Here is a 13,620-nt window from a genome sequence, read left to right as displayed (position 1 = left end):
GATGGATGGATGGATGGATGGATGGATGGATGGATGGATGGATGGATGGATGGATGGATGGATGGATGGATGGATGGATGGATGGATGGAGCGAAAGAAAATGCACCTAATACATTTAACAGCCGTTCTATAGAACCAATAACAGCAGTAACTGCAAAACATATTTTTTTGTTAAATTATGAAGCCACATGCTTTGCTGTAATATCTAGGTCAAAAAGGTGATGCAAGCAACATAGTTTGCATGTGAAGAATTTTTCTCAAAAAACGTTAAGAACTATGGTAAAGTACTTGATTTCTTTTCTACTGTATGTGACAGCTTATCATTGTGTAAAGTTTTAAGCACAAAAGAAAGCAAAATATCAGATACTAATAGGAGCAAAAAAAAGATTTCCTCACTAGGTGGGCTGTTGAGCACTATCTGTAAACTAAAATATGTGAAAAAGCGATGGCCCTCTCTACATAACTCCACCATTTACAAAGGATAAATCAGAATCACTTTCTAGAAAAACATGTCTTGAGAAGAAGTAAGCAACTCATAATTTTATCAGGGAACTTAATTTTGGGAAATTATTATCTTCAGTTGAGTTTTCAATCCAATTTAGTTCTTCACATCACTGTTTATTTATTTAATTCTACCTAAAATAATAAATCATTGCTTCAATCTCATTTAAGTTTAAGAATTCCTTACAAAGAGCTGAATGAGAGATGAATAGGATAGGTTCATTCAAACAGCACCGGCTAGTTACAGTCAAGTAGAGTAAAGTTTCCCTTAAAAACTGAAAAATACTAGAAAATGGTAAAATGTTTTTGTACATAAGTTTAAAAGCAATATTTTACAGTATTTTAGTCTACATTCAGTAAATGTTATCATCATTTTTTTAGGGGATGTTTATTTATTTATTTTTAGGGGAGTGGCGCACTAGTGGTTAGGGCATGGCTTGAATCCTGAGGTTCTGAGTTCAAGCCCAACTCCAACAGACTGCCAGACTGCATTTTTATGGTCCCTGAGCAAGACCCTTAACCCCACACTGCACCCCACACTGATTTTGTTCAGTTGGGAGGACTGTGAAAGTAGGATGAGTACGGATGAGTCCCAAATTGTTCATAACCATGTATGATTAAATTTAAAATTAATCTAATTTGACCAACAAGTTTATTTTTGATATAACATAACAAGTAACCAATTAAAAAATATATATTAACCTGTTTTTATTGACATAAAATTAATCATAAAATACCTCTACACTAACAAATACATAGGAGATTTTTTTTATGCCATTTTGGCATTCAAACCTTTCTTGTAATCGCTGACTACTATTTGACAGACTATTTTGAAAGTCTTCATGGTTGGAAGAAATTTTTGAGGTTCCAGAGGTTGTCTACCTAAGTCTACAAGGGGTATGAATAACTTTGGGCTAAACTGTATATCATTATGTTTTAATGCACATACCTAAAATTAATCGGTGCTCATCTTAAAAGGAAAATGTTTTCAGTTTGAAATTATGTTTTAAAAAAATATATTTGATGATCAAAGATGATTGGAAATACCTTTAGAAAAAATACTGATTGAGTTAATTGTTACTGAAGCATCAAAGTATACCATTAACTGTACATTGAAATACCACGATACTGTGAAACCATGAGGTTTTAAGACCATGAACATCTCATATCGGTTTATACTCATTCCTGACAGATATTTTTTTGGTTTGTGTGTGTGCTTATTATGTGAGACAGAGCATGAAGTTCCCAAACTGACTCCTGCATGGTGTGGGCAGCAGTGTGGAGATGAGGTTATGTGATCACATCAGGTCAGTGTGGGCAGTATCTCAAGCTGGCAGCTGGAATTCAAGAAAGAGTGAAAAAAAAATGGTGAAAGCCTGCACTAGATTGAGAGTTGGGATGCCTGAAGAGGCAGCATATGATCTGCTGGGGTGGTTCCGGTATGAATGTGCAACAGCGTATGAATTTGTGTGTGCGTGATTTACCATATAAAGTCGGTGCAGTGGCTGCAGAAGGTGGGCTGCTTGAAGAAGCGTGCTGTGAACTGATGGTCTTTCACCTCTACAATCCTCTTGTGTTTGAGTGCTCCCTTCCTTTGAAACACGGGCACCCTGGGTGGAGGGGAGAGGGGTGACGGCAGTGCGGAGGATGGTGATGTTGGGGAGGTCAGTGTTAGGGGGGAGAGGGATGGGGAAGGGGACACTGGGGTGGACATGATGCCTGTAGAATATGTCAAGAGAAGGCTAAGAGATGTGTGTTGGAGAATGTGGGGGGGCGGGAGCAAGGAGGACAATGGACATAATAGGTCACACAAAGACAGGAAGTGATAATAATGGAAGACAGATTGTAGGGTAGGGAGCAGAGAAAGAGTGGCATGATGAAGGGAAAGATCGAGAAGGAGATGGAGGGAGTACAGAAAGCGACAGGTAGGAAGCACAAGGAAAAAAAAGAGAGTCATAATGAAGAAGACAGGGAGGTTAATTCAAATACAGAGAAAAAGGTCTCTTGAGAAACTCTAAGAAGCTAAACAATTAGCTCAACTAGCTGTGTGTCCCAAATACTGGCTGTCCATCCTGCTGCACCCCTCATATGCTATGAATACCCACACCCAACCCACCCCTCAGTCGTTATGTCAACTACCTCCTGTTGCCATGTCAACAACACCCCACCAGCTGCTCCAGTACTGGAGCCTGCATCCTCTCGTCGTCTTCCTGCCTGCCCTTATTAGCAATTAGTTCTATTTCTGCAGAAAGTTTGGGCCAGAATAACATTTTCTCATCTGCAGGGAATGGAACATGCAGAGAAGAAGTTCAAAAAGGCAAATATTGGATGGAGGAAGTGAGTTACACTCTGCTGAAATCCATATAAATGCCTTTTGGCAATTTGATGAATAAAAAAATGCAACTAGCAAAATTTCATGGTAAATTGATCATCTCAGCATTAAAGCAAAAACTTAAAAAGAATGCATATACAATGGCTTATAATTAGCCTGATTAAAAATACTTAAGAGACGTGTACCAACCTGTACTACAGAGATGGAAAACACTAAATACCTCAGTTTTTGGTAACTTTGAAGAGAGCTTGCCAAAGACCGTCTATCCTTTTTCTTCTGCTTCACTCTTCGTCTCAATGTCTTCAATTGAAAATGTGGGGTGGACCTGTAGCTGATCAACTCAAATAAGGAAAGTATACAAAATAAAAAAACAAACCCCCAAAAAGCATAAGGAACCAAGAAAAAGCAGCGTCTAGGAGCAAAAAAGCAGCTCAAAAAGTGAAAAAGAACAACATAACTTCAAATGCACGCAACAGGCAATTTTTGTGGTTGAAGTTTTCAAAGAAGCAAACATAGAGCACTAAAATGGAATAAATCCGTTAACCCAGAGGCAGGGTGAGTAGGAGTACGGGATGGAGAGGTGGTATTCTCTTTCCAAGACTGATTCTGTTTTACAAGGAAGAGGATGAGAGATGGAGAGAGGATAAGAGAGAAAGAGAGAGTGGCAAAAAATAGAGAAAGAGAGAGAGGAGAAAGATTGAGGGGAATAGGCAGCGATTCATTTTGAAATCTGGGTTACTTCTCTCAGGAGAGTGTGAGGGAACCACAGCAAGGAGGACAGAGGAAGGAGAATCTGCCATTTTGCCATAGTCAGTACAGTATGGACTATCCAGTGCCAAATGGTCCCCACTTCAATTGTGCCAAAAAAAAAAAAAAAAAGAGAGAAATGGGGAATGAGAAAGAATATTCTACTAGGAACCAAAATGATTCAAGAACAGCATGTCCAAGAAACATTCAGTAACAAAGCAATCATAAGGCCTGAGATATGAGCAGTGGCACTATGTCCAATGCATATTAATGATCATGAGATCAGAAGAAGTGGTGACATGGCAACAGGGTCCCACACTGCCCTGAAAACAGGTCAACTAAGCCTGATGGGAATGGTATTTTACTTCAATAAGGGGGCGTCGAGCTATCGATTGCAAACATATACATTTACAAAGCAAAATGTCATATATAAGGTCTTCACTTAAGTTTAAAGAGTCCAGTTTTGATGTCTGAAACAGCATACTTTAACTTGAATAATGAAAAATATGACTCATGGATACGATATGTAGAAACAGTTGGCCAAGGGGCTTAAACATTTAAACATATTGTCCAAGCAAAAATCATGACTGGAGTGGGAATATATCTGTTCAGTAGGGAAAAAGAAAAAATAAGAAGTAAACATTTTAAACAAATAATTGATAACATATTTGTTCGCAAATAGAATAGCTGTGATTAAAAGCTAAATTAAAGCATTTTTGTTTCTTTAAATGGCCTTTTGCTCTTCATTTTGAAATTTATTGGTTACTGGGGTTTTTTTTTTTGGATATCTATAAAACCCACTGTTACGATGTATCTACAACAGGTGACTGAATTACTACTGATAACGTCAGAGAGCTAACAATTTAAAACATCAAAGTGCAAACTTTGCATTCATACTGTACAACTGCAGACATGTAATTTAAGCTAAGGTTATCCTTATCTTCAGAGATGGCAAAAGTACTCACTTTCCGTACTTGAGTAAAAGTACAGATACTTGTGTTAAAAAATACTCTGGTAAAAGTGGAAGTACTGATTAAACTTCTTTACTCAAGTAAAAGTAACAAAGTACAGGCTTGTAAATTTACTTAAAGTATAAAAGTAAAAGTAGAAACCACTTTTTTCATGCTGTTGCCTACATTTTAAGTGGATGTCTGCCAATAGGACTAGATCTCCGTTGTGTTCATTTTCAATCATCTTGTCGTCCATACTACTGTGCTAACGCCACCGCCACCAAGCTGCAATGATTTGCCGCGAATGAATACCACAGAATCTGTCGATTCATCTTGCAGTTGTGCGTCAAATGCAACGTAGATTCCCATCCAACTAGATTGAATTTGGTATTGATGACGTGAAAAATAATAACAGTAACTCCATTGAAATGATTCAAAACTAAAGTACCGAGCTAATTTTTTAAAATGTAAGGAGTAGAAAGTACAGATATTTGTGTAAAATGTAAGGAGTAGAAGTAAAAAGTCGCCATAAAAATAAGTAGTAAAGTAAAGTAAAAATATCAGAAAAATCTACTTGAGTACAGTAACGAAGTATTTGTACTTCGTTACTTCCCATCTCTGCTTATCCTTAGTTGGAGAAGTAAATATAAAAGCCTAAAAGAACTGAAACTGCTATAAAAAAGGTAAGATGACCCAAGATTTTTTCTTGCACCAAGGGTGAGGGAAGTTGTTGCAACAATATCATCAGTCATAAAGTCTCTATAAAGAAAAGAAAAAAACGATTCTATATATATTTATATATAATTTTATTTGCTTTTTTTTTTTTTATGAAGTTCAGGAAGAACGTTAAGCTTAGTGAATAACTTTCACCCATGACTGGTATAAAAAAAGACTCGATGATCAAACAAACAGGCTGTTACTGCTGTGGGATAACAGACTGTGGGATTTTTCAGATCAACTGTAGCCAACTCTGCACCAAACTCACAGGAAAAATGTTCAAGAGCACACAGATTTTTGATGGTTTATATTTCTGGAATACTCTACCACAGACATGTAACTTTTTACCCATATGTGCATATGACTTAGACAGCTTTCCCACTGGTCTTTGATATAGTCATGTTAAGAGGTTGAAAAGTGTTTGTGGTTGTGAGGCAGTCTGTGAGTTTGTTTTAGATGATTGTCAATGTCAGCTTTATTGTAAAACTTAAATTAAATCTTAATACTCAATTATTTGTTTGGACAGAAACTAAACATAGAAATTGATCCTAAAAAAATCTATTTGCTTTATAGGTGAAAATATATTTTTTCAAATGTTTTTTTTTTTTTTTTAATTAGGCCAATTACACTTATATTTATCATGTGAATGGTTTAATTTAAATAAAATCCTTTGTCGATTATCACTTAATTATAATTAGTGAAGTTTGTTTTATGCTGTTTTGCACTAATGTTCATAGTGTTGTCCACCAAATAAAAAAAGTATTTTTTCAGCTATTATTCTATATCTTAGCTTCTCTTTTTGGTTGACGGTCTCCACTTCTGGACACTTGCTTGTAGTTGGGTCCAACTCCAGTTTACACTACTTGATTACATCCAGATGCACAGAAAAAAACAAACACGTTTTTTTCTAAATGTGTTTTTCCCCCTCCTACACTTGCAGTCTTCACCTTCTTTCTCATTGCCAGAATCTGTCTCTCCCTTTTGACTGACTGAAATTACTGCAGACTGATTTAGACTTTTCAGGACAGGGAATCAGATAAAGTATTGTGTAGTGGGCTTTAAAAACCCTCTTTCTGTCCCACTATCACAGATTTAGGATTGTGTATTTTTCCTAATTGCAAGTGGGAAATTACCAGCATCCATGTAGGCAACAAACCCACTATGAAATAGGAGATTAATTACAGATATTTTTTTTTACACAAACCACATATTGATTACTGTTAAGTATGGTGGATTATCTGTTATGTTGCTGGTCTGTTTCTCCCAGAAAAATCTTGTGAGTCTTGTTGAAATGCATGGTGGGAGATTTTGAATAAGCATCTCTGTGTGAAAGTTGAAACTGGGTCATTAGATCTTTCAGGAGGATAATGATCCAAAATTTAAGAAGATCAACACAAAAATAGTTTGACAGATTTTAAACCTTCTGAAATGTAAATGCTAAATGCTATGCTGCTGATAAAAGGAGGCAGTTCAAAGTATTAACATGCAACATGTTAATAATGGCAGCATTTTTTTTACATTATCAAACCTGACTTCACTGTTATAATTTTACTTTTTACCAGGATAAAACTGCTATTTAACTTTATAGCTCCTGTTTGCCATTAAAATGTTTAATGTGTATATTTATGTTTACCTTTTTTGAGTGTTTTCTGAAGCATATTGACTACTGTAAAATCACTGAATCAATTTCATAAGAAGAGCAGAAAAAATGGGGATGAATTAATAAAGCCATTGAAGTACAAGTATGGGGTGAAGTATACCTATTAACATCTAATATGTATCGAGGAAATGGCTGACACATTTATACTAAATTAGAAATTGAATTATTGTAACCTTTGGCAAAAAAATAAAAAAATTAGCAACAGATGTTTAAATTGTATTATTTTTTGAGTGAAGAACAGACCATTGTGCCAACAAAAGTACCTTGAGACCTCAACGAAAATCTGCATTACCAGGAAAGCATGCATGAATCTGACGAAGGCTTAAATGTTCTTCGAATACAGATGCTTATAGGCAAACTAGTAAAGATAGTTTTTTTATTTTATTTTCAGTCCATACTTTCAAGGTCCTTTTCAAAACTACTAAATTCCTTCATATATTCTATGTAGTTTGGGGCATTTTATGTAATAGACCAAACCCAGCATTGCATTATTTTGAAGCTGCGGGAAGAGAGAGCATTGCAAAAATTAGCTAAGTTATTATATATTTGTATACAGTCCTGAAATGTAAAAAACCACCAAAAAAAAAAATAACTAAGAGGAATAAATAAATGCCACTCCCCAATAAAGAAATAATCTAAGACTTAATAAGCTTGAATAATGTATCTGTATCTTAGTCAAATACATTTTTTTTTATAGTAATCAAAACTAATGCACCCTTTGCCTTCAAACAGTATTTAACACCACACAGCATAATGACAATGGTTAAGACTGAACTGCAATTACTAACTGCAAACCTGCTGATTCTTTCAGGTGCTTGGGGCAACATAATAAAATGCTTTTGACAGTACCCTTTTACTATGGCAGCTCTTTTAGTAGTGGTTGTACTTTCAAGCAGTTCTGCAATATATTTCAGTCCAAAAGTGTGAACAAATGCTTGCCCTCTAAATGTCAGTAATACAAAGACATGCACAGATGCCTAATCACTGTACAATGCACAGATGTGGTCTTTAGTAGATCCTGTGAGATGGGAGCAAAGAAGCAGGCGAACAGGGGATGATGGGGTGGATTGGTGTGGGACGAAGAGACTGAGAGAGGGAGCAAGGGGTTGAAGGTCTAATTAATGGAAATGTAGGTTATTAGTCTCCTGATGAGGACACAGGCAGAGAATTAATTAACAATTATAATTAGCAAGATTGTTAGAGAGCAAAATGGTGTCATCCAGAAAGATAAGGATGAGTTTGTCTGCGTGTGTGTGCATCAGAGGCCATTGTTGAGTGCCTTCGCAGGAAAAAAATGAAACAGCTGTGTGAACATGCCGTGTCTGACAATGATATGTTATTTCAGCATTAGTCATGCAGAAACAGGAGCTGATTGGGTATGATAGGGGGCTTTCCTGCACACAGACCGTTACCAGACGAGCTGCCTTTACTGACATCATTTTCTGGCTCATAAGACTCTCACTTTCCATCAGCCTTATCTTAGTCATGCTCTTTTTCTTTTGTCACAGACAAATTAGGAGAATGCATATGCATAGTGGTACAGAAAGAGAGAGAGAGACAGTGAGTGAAACATTACCACAAAAATACAAGCCTGGATACTGAAAATTAAGCATTTAAGAACTAAACATAAAAAGCTTCCATTTCTTCTCCAGGCAAGATGAGTCAGCACTTGTGGCCCCAAAGCTTTTCTATTAGGGTGCTTTTGCATGCAATGAAGCATGGTTTCCAGTGTTTGATCATAAAAACAAGTGGTGGGCTGGTGTGCTGCCAGCCAGCGATGCATTAAACAACCAAAAGCACAAACTCGACAAAAACTCACTAATTGAGACTGTACAATTAAAAGCCTTGACATAGGCCTTTAGAAAAAAATAAGGATGGATGAATTAATGAAACACTATTAAAACTAAACTGTCTATAAATGATTCTTCCCCATCAGCCTCTATTCTCTCCTTTTTGTTTCAGTCTACAGATGGCTATCAAATTTGTTCTGACCATGGCTTAATGAAACAGAAAATTCTGCACTGATGGAATCTTTTTTTTTTCAGGGGGAGCAATCATTACTTTAGCAATTAAATGCATCTATTATCATGTAACGAGTGCTCGTTTGCGCCGAGCTTCAACCCAAAAGGGTTGAATCTTCAAAAAGGAATTAAGGTAAATTGACTTATCCAACTGTTTTTCTTAGAACCAGGGGAAAAAATGGTGTCTGTGGTATATTTCCATTAAATTTGGGTGGTCATTACCAAACTGGCTCCTTTTCCCAGTTGATCATTTTGTTTTTGGGTGGGAGTGCATCTATTTATTTTGCTAATGAAAAGTCGGGTCTGTTGTGTTTTTGGAAGAGAGCAACCAACCTCAAAGCCAGTCAGATGAGACATTTGGCACACGATAAGGGTCTTTCAACATGGGATACAAACTCTCAACGTGAAAGCAAATAAGCCTGCATTTCCTGTTGGATTTACTGCTGACCTGCCTCCCAGTGCCACAGCAAATAAGACTGAAATCTAAAGCACAAATAGAAAGAGAAACAACTGTGAAATTTAAATCAGTTCTACAAAGAAATAGCTGTTTAACAATTTACAGTTAGTTGCTGCAAAAACAATTTTAGATTTAATTTAATTAAGCTATCTGTAATGTAGGGATATCTTAATTTGAACCCAGGTATGTGATGTGATTGCGTTGCCTCTGCCTCCAGTACAATACATTGCTATATTCTGTTTGACTGTTTGATTTGATTTACAGTGCACCCCTATTTCTAAGAAGAAATAGGGGTGCTAATGCAAACTCCTGTTGCAGGAGTTTGTCAGTGTGCCCCAGGGCAGCCACAATGAAGATTGTCATTGTCAGTGTATAAATTTGGTCGTGAATGACTGTAGCCTGACCAGCCATACTGGCTTACACAACACGTCAGACTAGTAAGGCTCTGACTCTTTAGACTTAAACAGACCAGACCGACCACAGCAGGGGACACTGGGGTTTTCTCTTAATTTTAAAAAAGGAATCTTGTCTAACATCAATAGTTAGGTCTTAGCTGTTTCTCCTGACTCTGTTAGTCCCATTCTAATTCCTCCTTGGAAATCAGGCTCTACCCACACTTAGGCTTATGGTGTGTGTCTCTATAGCCAGGCGAGAATGACCAAACGTAGTGTAAAGCATTTGAAGTCCTCTGCTTTGAAAAACTGCTGAAAAGTACAGGCCATAACTGTCTCTTCTAAAGAATCATTCACATATGCAATATAGGTAATTGACATCTCTCAATTAGACACTTTCTATAATGAGACGATGGCAACAATTCCCCTTGTGTTCAGGTATACCAACAGTTTTTAGTGAAAGAGAGAGCTTTACAGAGAAGCTTCAGTACTGACCAATAATCTGCTGAACAGTAAGACCAAAGCACAAAGAATATGAGGCAGGACAGCAACTTCTTTTGAAGTGTTATCTAGCCCACACTTAAAAACTGAAATCAGGTGTTAAGAATCAATTCCATGTTCACAGATGTCTAAAATGATGCAGTACTGTATGTGGACTGTTTCTACGCACACATTTGAATTGGTCACTTGGTACTGTTATAGGACACCATCAATCCATCAAGAGCCACTTAACAACAAATGTAAGCCATATAAACTGACAGGGCTGGTACAGTGGATGCTGTTGCACAGTGCAAGAAGTCAAACCATTTTTGAACAGTCAATTGCCAAAGACCTCAATGCTTATTAGCTAAAGATTATGGCCTAGAGAGCTTCATGTCTAACTGTACTCTGTAAAGTGTAAAGTATAGAGTAGGTGGGATTCAAAGGACCTCTAAGTGTTTCAATAGGATGAGAGATTTTGGACAATTTAATGCTTCCAGCAGTTTTGTGATGGCCCTTTACTCTTCCAAATTACAAAGCAAGGTCCATTAAGATATGAATGAGAGAATTTGGTATGGATGACCTTGACTGACCCGCTGCATCCTGACCTCAACCTGATAGAACACCTCAGGGGTAATTTAGAGCTGAGACTGAGAGCCAGATCTTGTTGTCTAATATTAGTCTCTGACCTTACATATATACTTCTAAGGACTAGTCAGATTCTTAGAAGAGTTGCAGATGAATACTGTCGGTATAGCCTGTGTATGCAAGTCAGATATACACTTTGGAATATAAAATAATTTAATCAATAAATAAGAAGGAATGATGGAAGAACCTAAGCACAGATTTTTCAATTATGTAAATTCTATGTTGGAGCAGCATATTGAAGTAGGAAGGAACAAAGTGTTGCTCTGAAAAGAAAGAATATGGATAACTTGTCAGTGGGGAGTGAGCTTAGTGTAATACCGATTAAATGTAATGTCTTATGTCATTGCACTGTAAAGCTCATGTGCTTTTAAGCAAATATGGCATTGATGGTACTCAGGGTACGAAATTTACACTCGTGACTTGTCAAATGCGAGTACATTTTTGCAAGCTCTCAATTCATCAACTCTGCTTTGACATAGATAGATTTTTTTTGTTAGGTTTTAGTCTCCAGCAATTAAAATAAATAATCCTATGTCACTATTTACCTTTCACTGTATTAATTAGACTAACTTAGATCACTAATGGATGTGACTTGCTGTGGGTAGTTCAAAGTCGGTGGTGTCATTAGCTGGTTTTCCTCATGAATAATATAGCTCTTGAAATGTCCTGCAATGTATAGACCTTGTTTTGTTTAGAAATTCCACACCAAGTTGTCCTTATCTCATTTTGCTTTGTCCTGCTGTGCTTTCCTCTAATAGTACATTCATTGTATATTCTGGCACATAAAGATATCCTCTTAGCTCCACAGAAAATGCAACTCTTCATTACTGTTGTAATTACTTTTTTATTGTCTCACATTCGCTTTAAATTGCACCAGTGGAATCACACTCTCATTTGATCAGCCGGGCTGACTCTATTTGCCTTAGCCCATGTAAGGTTAGGACTTTGACTTCTATGCATTCACGTAATAACCAGGTAATAGCTTTTTAACATTTTTATTAAAATTGGAATTTCTGATAAGCCTAAAAACTGTAATAAATTGTCAGCCAAATACCAATTATTGCTAGGTACAGTATAACATTCTCTACCTTAGATATATTTTTGGTTCCTATCTAACCTTCGAAAGGTGATGAATTCGCAGCGCCACAGGTGAAAGAGCCCAAATTATACAGTTAATGTAAAAAGAAACTAAGTCAGGAATTTTAGAAGTATTTATTGATGTCTCATTTATATGAACTTTTGAAAATTCACATCTAGCTATGAGGATGGGGCAAATAGGCAGGCTGTTGGTACCAAAAAAACACATCTTTTATTATTAATCTGGGATACAGGAGATCTAAAGGCAAGATTAAAGCAAAGAAAGTCAATATGAGTCAGTAACAGAGGATCTGAGAAAATGCTAAGAAGAAAAGAGAACAGAGAGGGTAACTGGTGGAAGGAAAGAGGTTAACTGATTTAGAATATTAAGCCTATACTGGAAATTTAGAACAAGAAGACTCCTAGAAAAAAATACAGTTAGGAAAAACAAAAAAGACAACAAAACCAAAATATAAGATGCAGCATTCCCGAATATTAACTTGATGGTGATTTCTTTCTTCCCTTAGTAGTTTTTTCGTTGTTAGTTGTATATTTTTGCCCTGACTTTTTATCATCTTAATTTTCTTTTATTGGCTTGTTGATAGAAGACTTTAGGTATGCACAAAGAGGACTAGTTTCATAAAAAACAACAAAAAAATCTGTACATATAAATTATGAACCTCATTTTAATTTCTATTAGTGTTATAACCACATTCGAGTTGAACAATTCTTTAAGTGTTGAGATGTATCGAATTTGTTCTTATGAAACTCTAAGTGTTAAATTTAACACCAATCTGACTGCATTTGGTTCCACTTTGAATGAGTGTTAAATTAACTCTCTACATTGTTTAGATCTTACTCCAGTTGTTGTTGTAATAAGTCTAAAAGGGTCAATATCCTTTAACACTGCATATTTAACACTGGAAAAGAAAACATAATATGGAAAGATGTTTATGTTTTCAGTTGTGTGTGTGAAGCAGATAAAGGGGCTCTTTGGGGCACTATCCATGCAAACCTTAGAGAAATGATCATAAATGGTAATTTGCATGAAGCCAATGAAGTTACTGAATCAATCATTTAGATATGTTAGTCATTTTGAATGTATGAAACTAAAAGAAATTTCAAAGCATTAACTGTGGGCTGCCGAAGCCTCTGCTGCAGGAAGGAAGAGGAGGTTATGTACAAACTATGCTCGAGGGGAAGGATGAAAACGAGAGGGCAGGGGGATTCAGGATAAGGTGGGCGATTGGATAATGAGGCGAGAGGAGAACAAGGTAAAGTCTGTGGATATCTTAATCTTCATCCTAGTTTTCTAGGATGAATTCCCATTGGGCAGGTGACACACACTCAGGCATAGCACCAGACAAACAAGAGAGTATTATGAATAATTATAGTGTCTTAGATGTGGTGGCAATGGAGGAAAGTCAAACTTATAAAATTATTTCAATGGAGTATTTAATTTAATTTATTCCCATTGTATTTAAGTTTTAAAGCACATAACAGTTAGATAAAAAAATCAGGTTAGCATAAGCATATTATTCACTGTGTGTACCCTATTTGTTTTTCTCTCCTGTGGAAAAGACTCCAGGCTTAGTGCGTCCATGTTTAGTTTAGACTACTTCCTGAATCAGTTGGGGC

The 13,620-nt window shown here is 36.4% G+C and overlaps 1 protein-coding gene across 2 annotated transcripts in view; it reads right to left on the bottom strand.

Moving 5' to 3' along the window:
* Positions 1–4,631, bottom strand: part of LOC107100308 (protein kinase C alpha type-like) — a 37,762-nt gene extending 33,131 nt beyond the window's left edge. Inside the window, exons 1-2 of one of the 2 annotated variants that reach the window (XM_015398750.1) lie at positions 3,054–4,631; positions 1,986–2,243 (exon numbers count right to left, since the gene is read on the bottom strand). In XM_015398750.1, the coding sequence (XP_015254236.1) occupies positions 1,986–2,215 (230 nt within the window). In that variant the 5' untranslated portion in view covers positions 2,216–2,243; positions 3,054–4,631. Of the gene's footprint in view, positions 1–1,985 lie in introns of both variants that reach the window. The other variant, XM_015398749.1, reaches the window with a different exon arrangement.
* Between the last annotated feature and the right edge of the window lie 8,989 nt (positions 4,632–13,620).

The sequence above is a fragment of the Cyprinodon variegatus genome, unplaced genomic scaffold (genome assembly GCF_000732505.1).
Source record: "Cyprinodon variegatus isolate N-32 unplaced genomic scaffold, C_variegatus-1.0 Scaffold958, whole genome shotgun sequence".
NCBI classification, from domain to species: Eukaryota; Metazoa; Chordata; class Actinopteri; order Cyprinodontiformes; family Cyprinodontidae; genus Cyprinodon; species Cyprinodon variegatus.
Note: the sequence above shows the minus strand (reverse complement) of the source record. Positions and strands in the feature narration are given on the sequence as shown.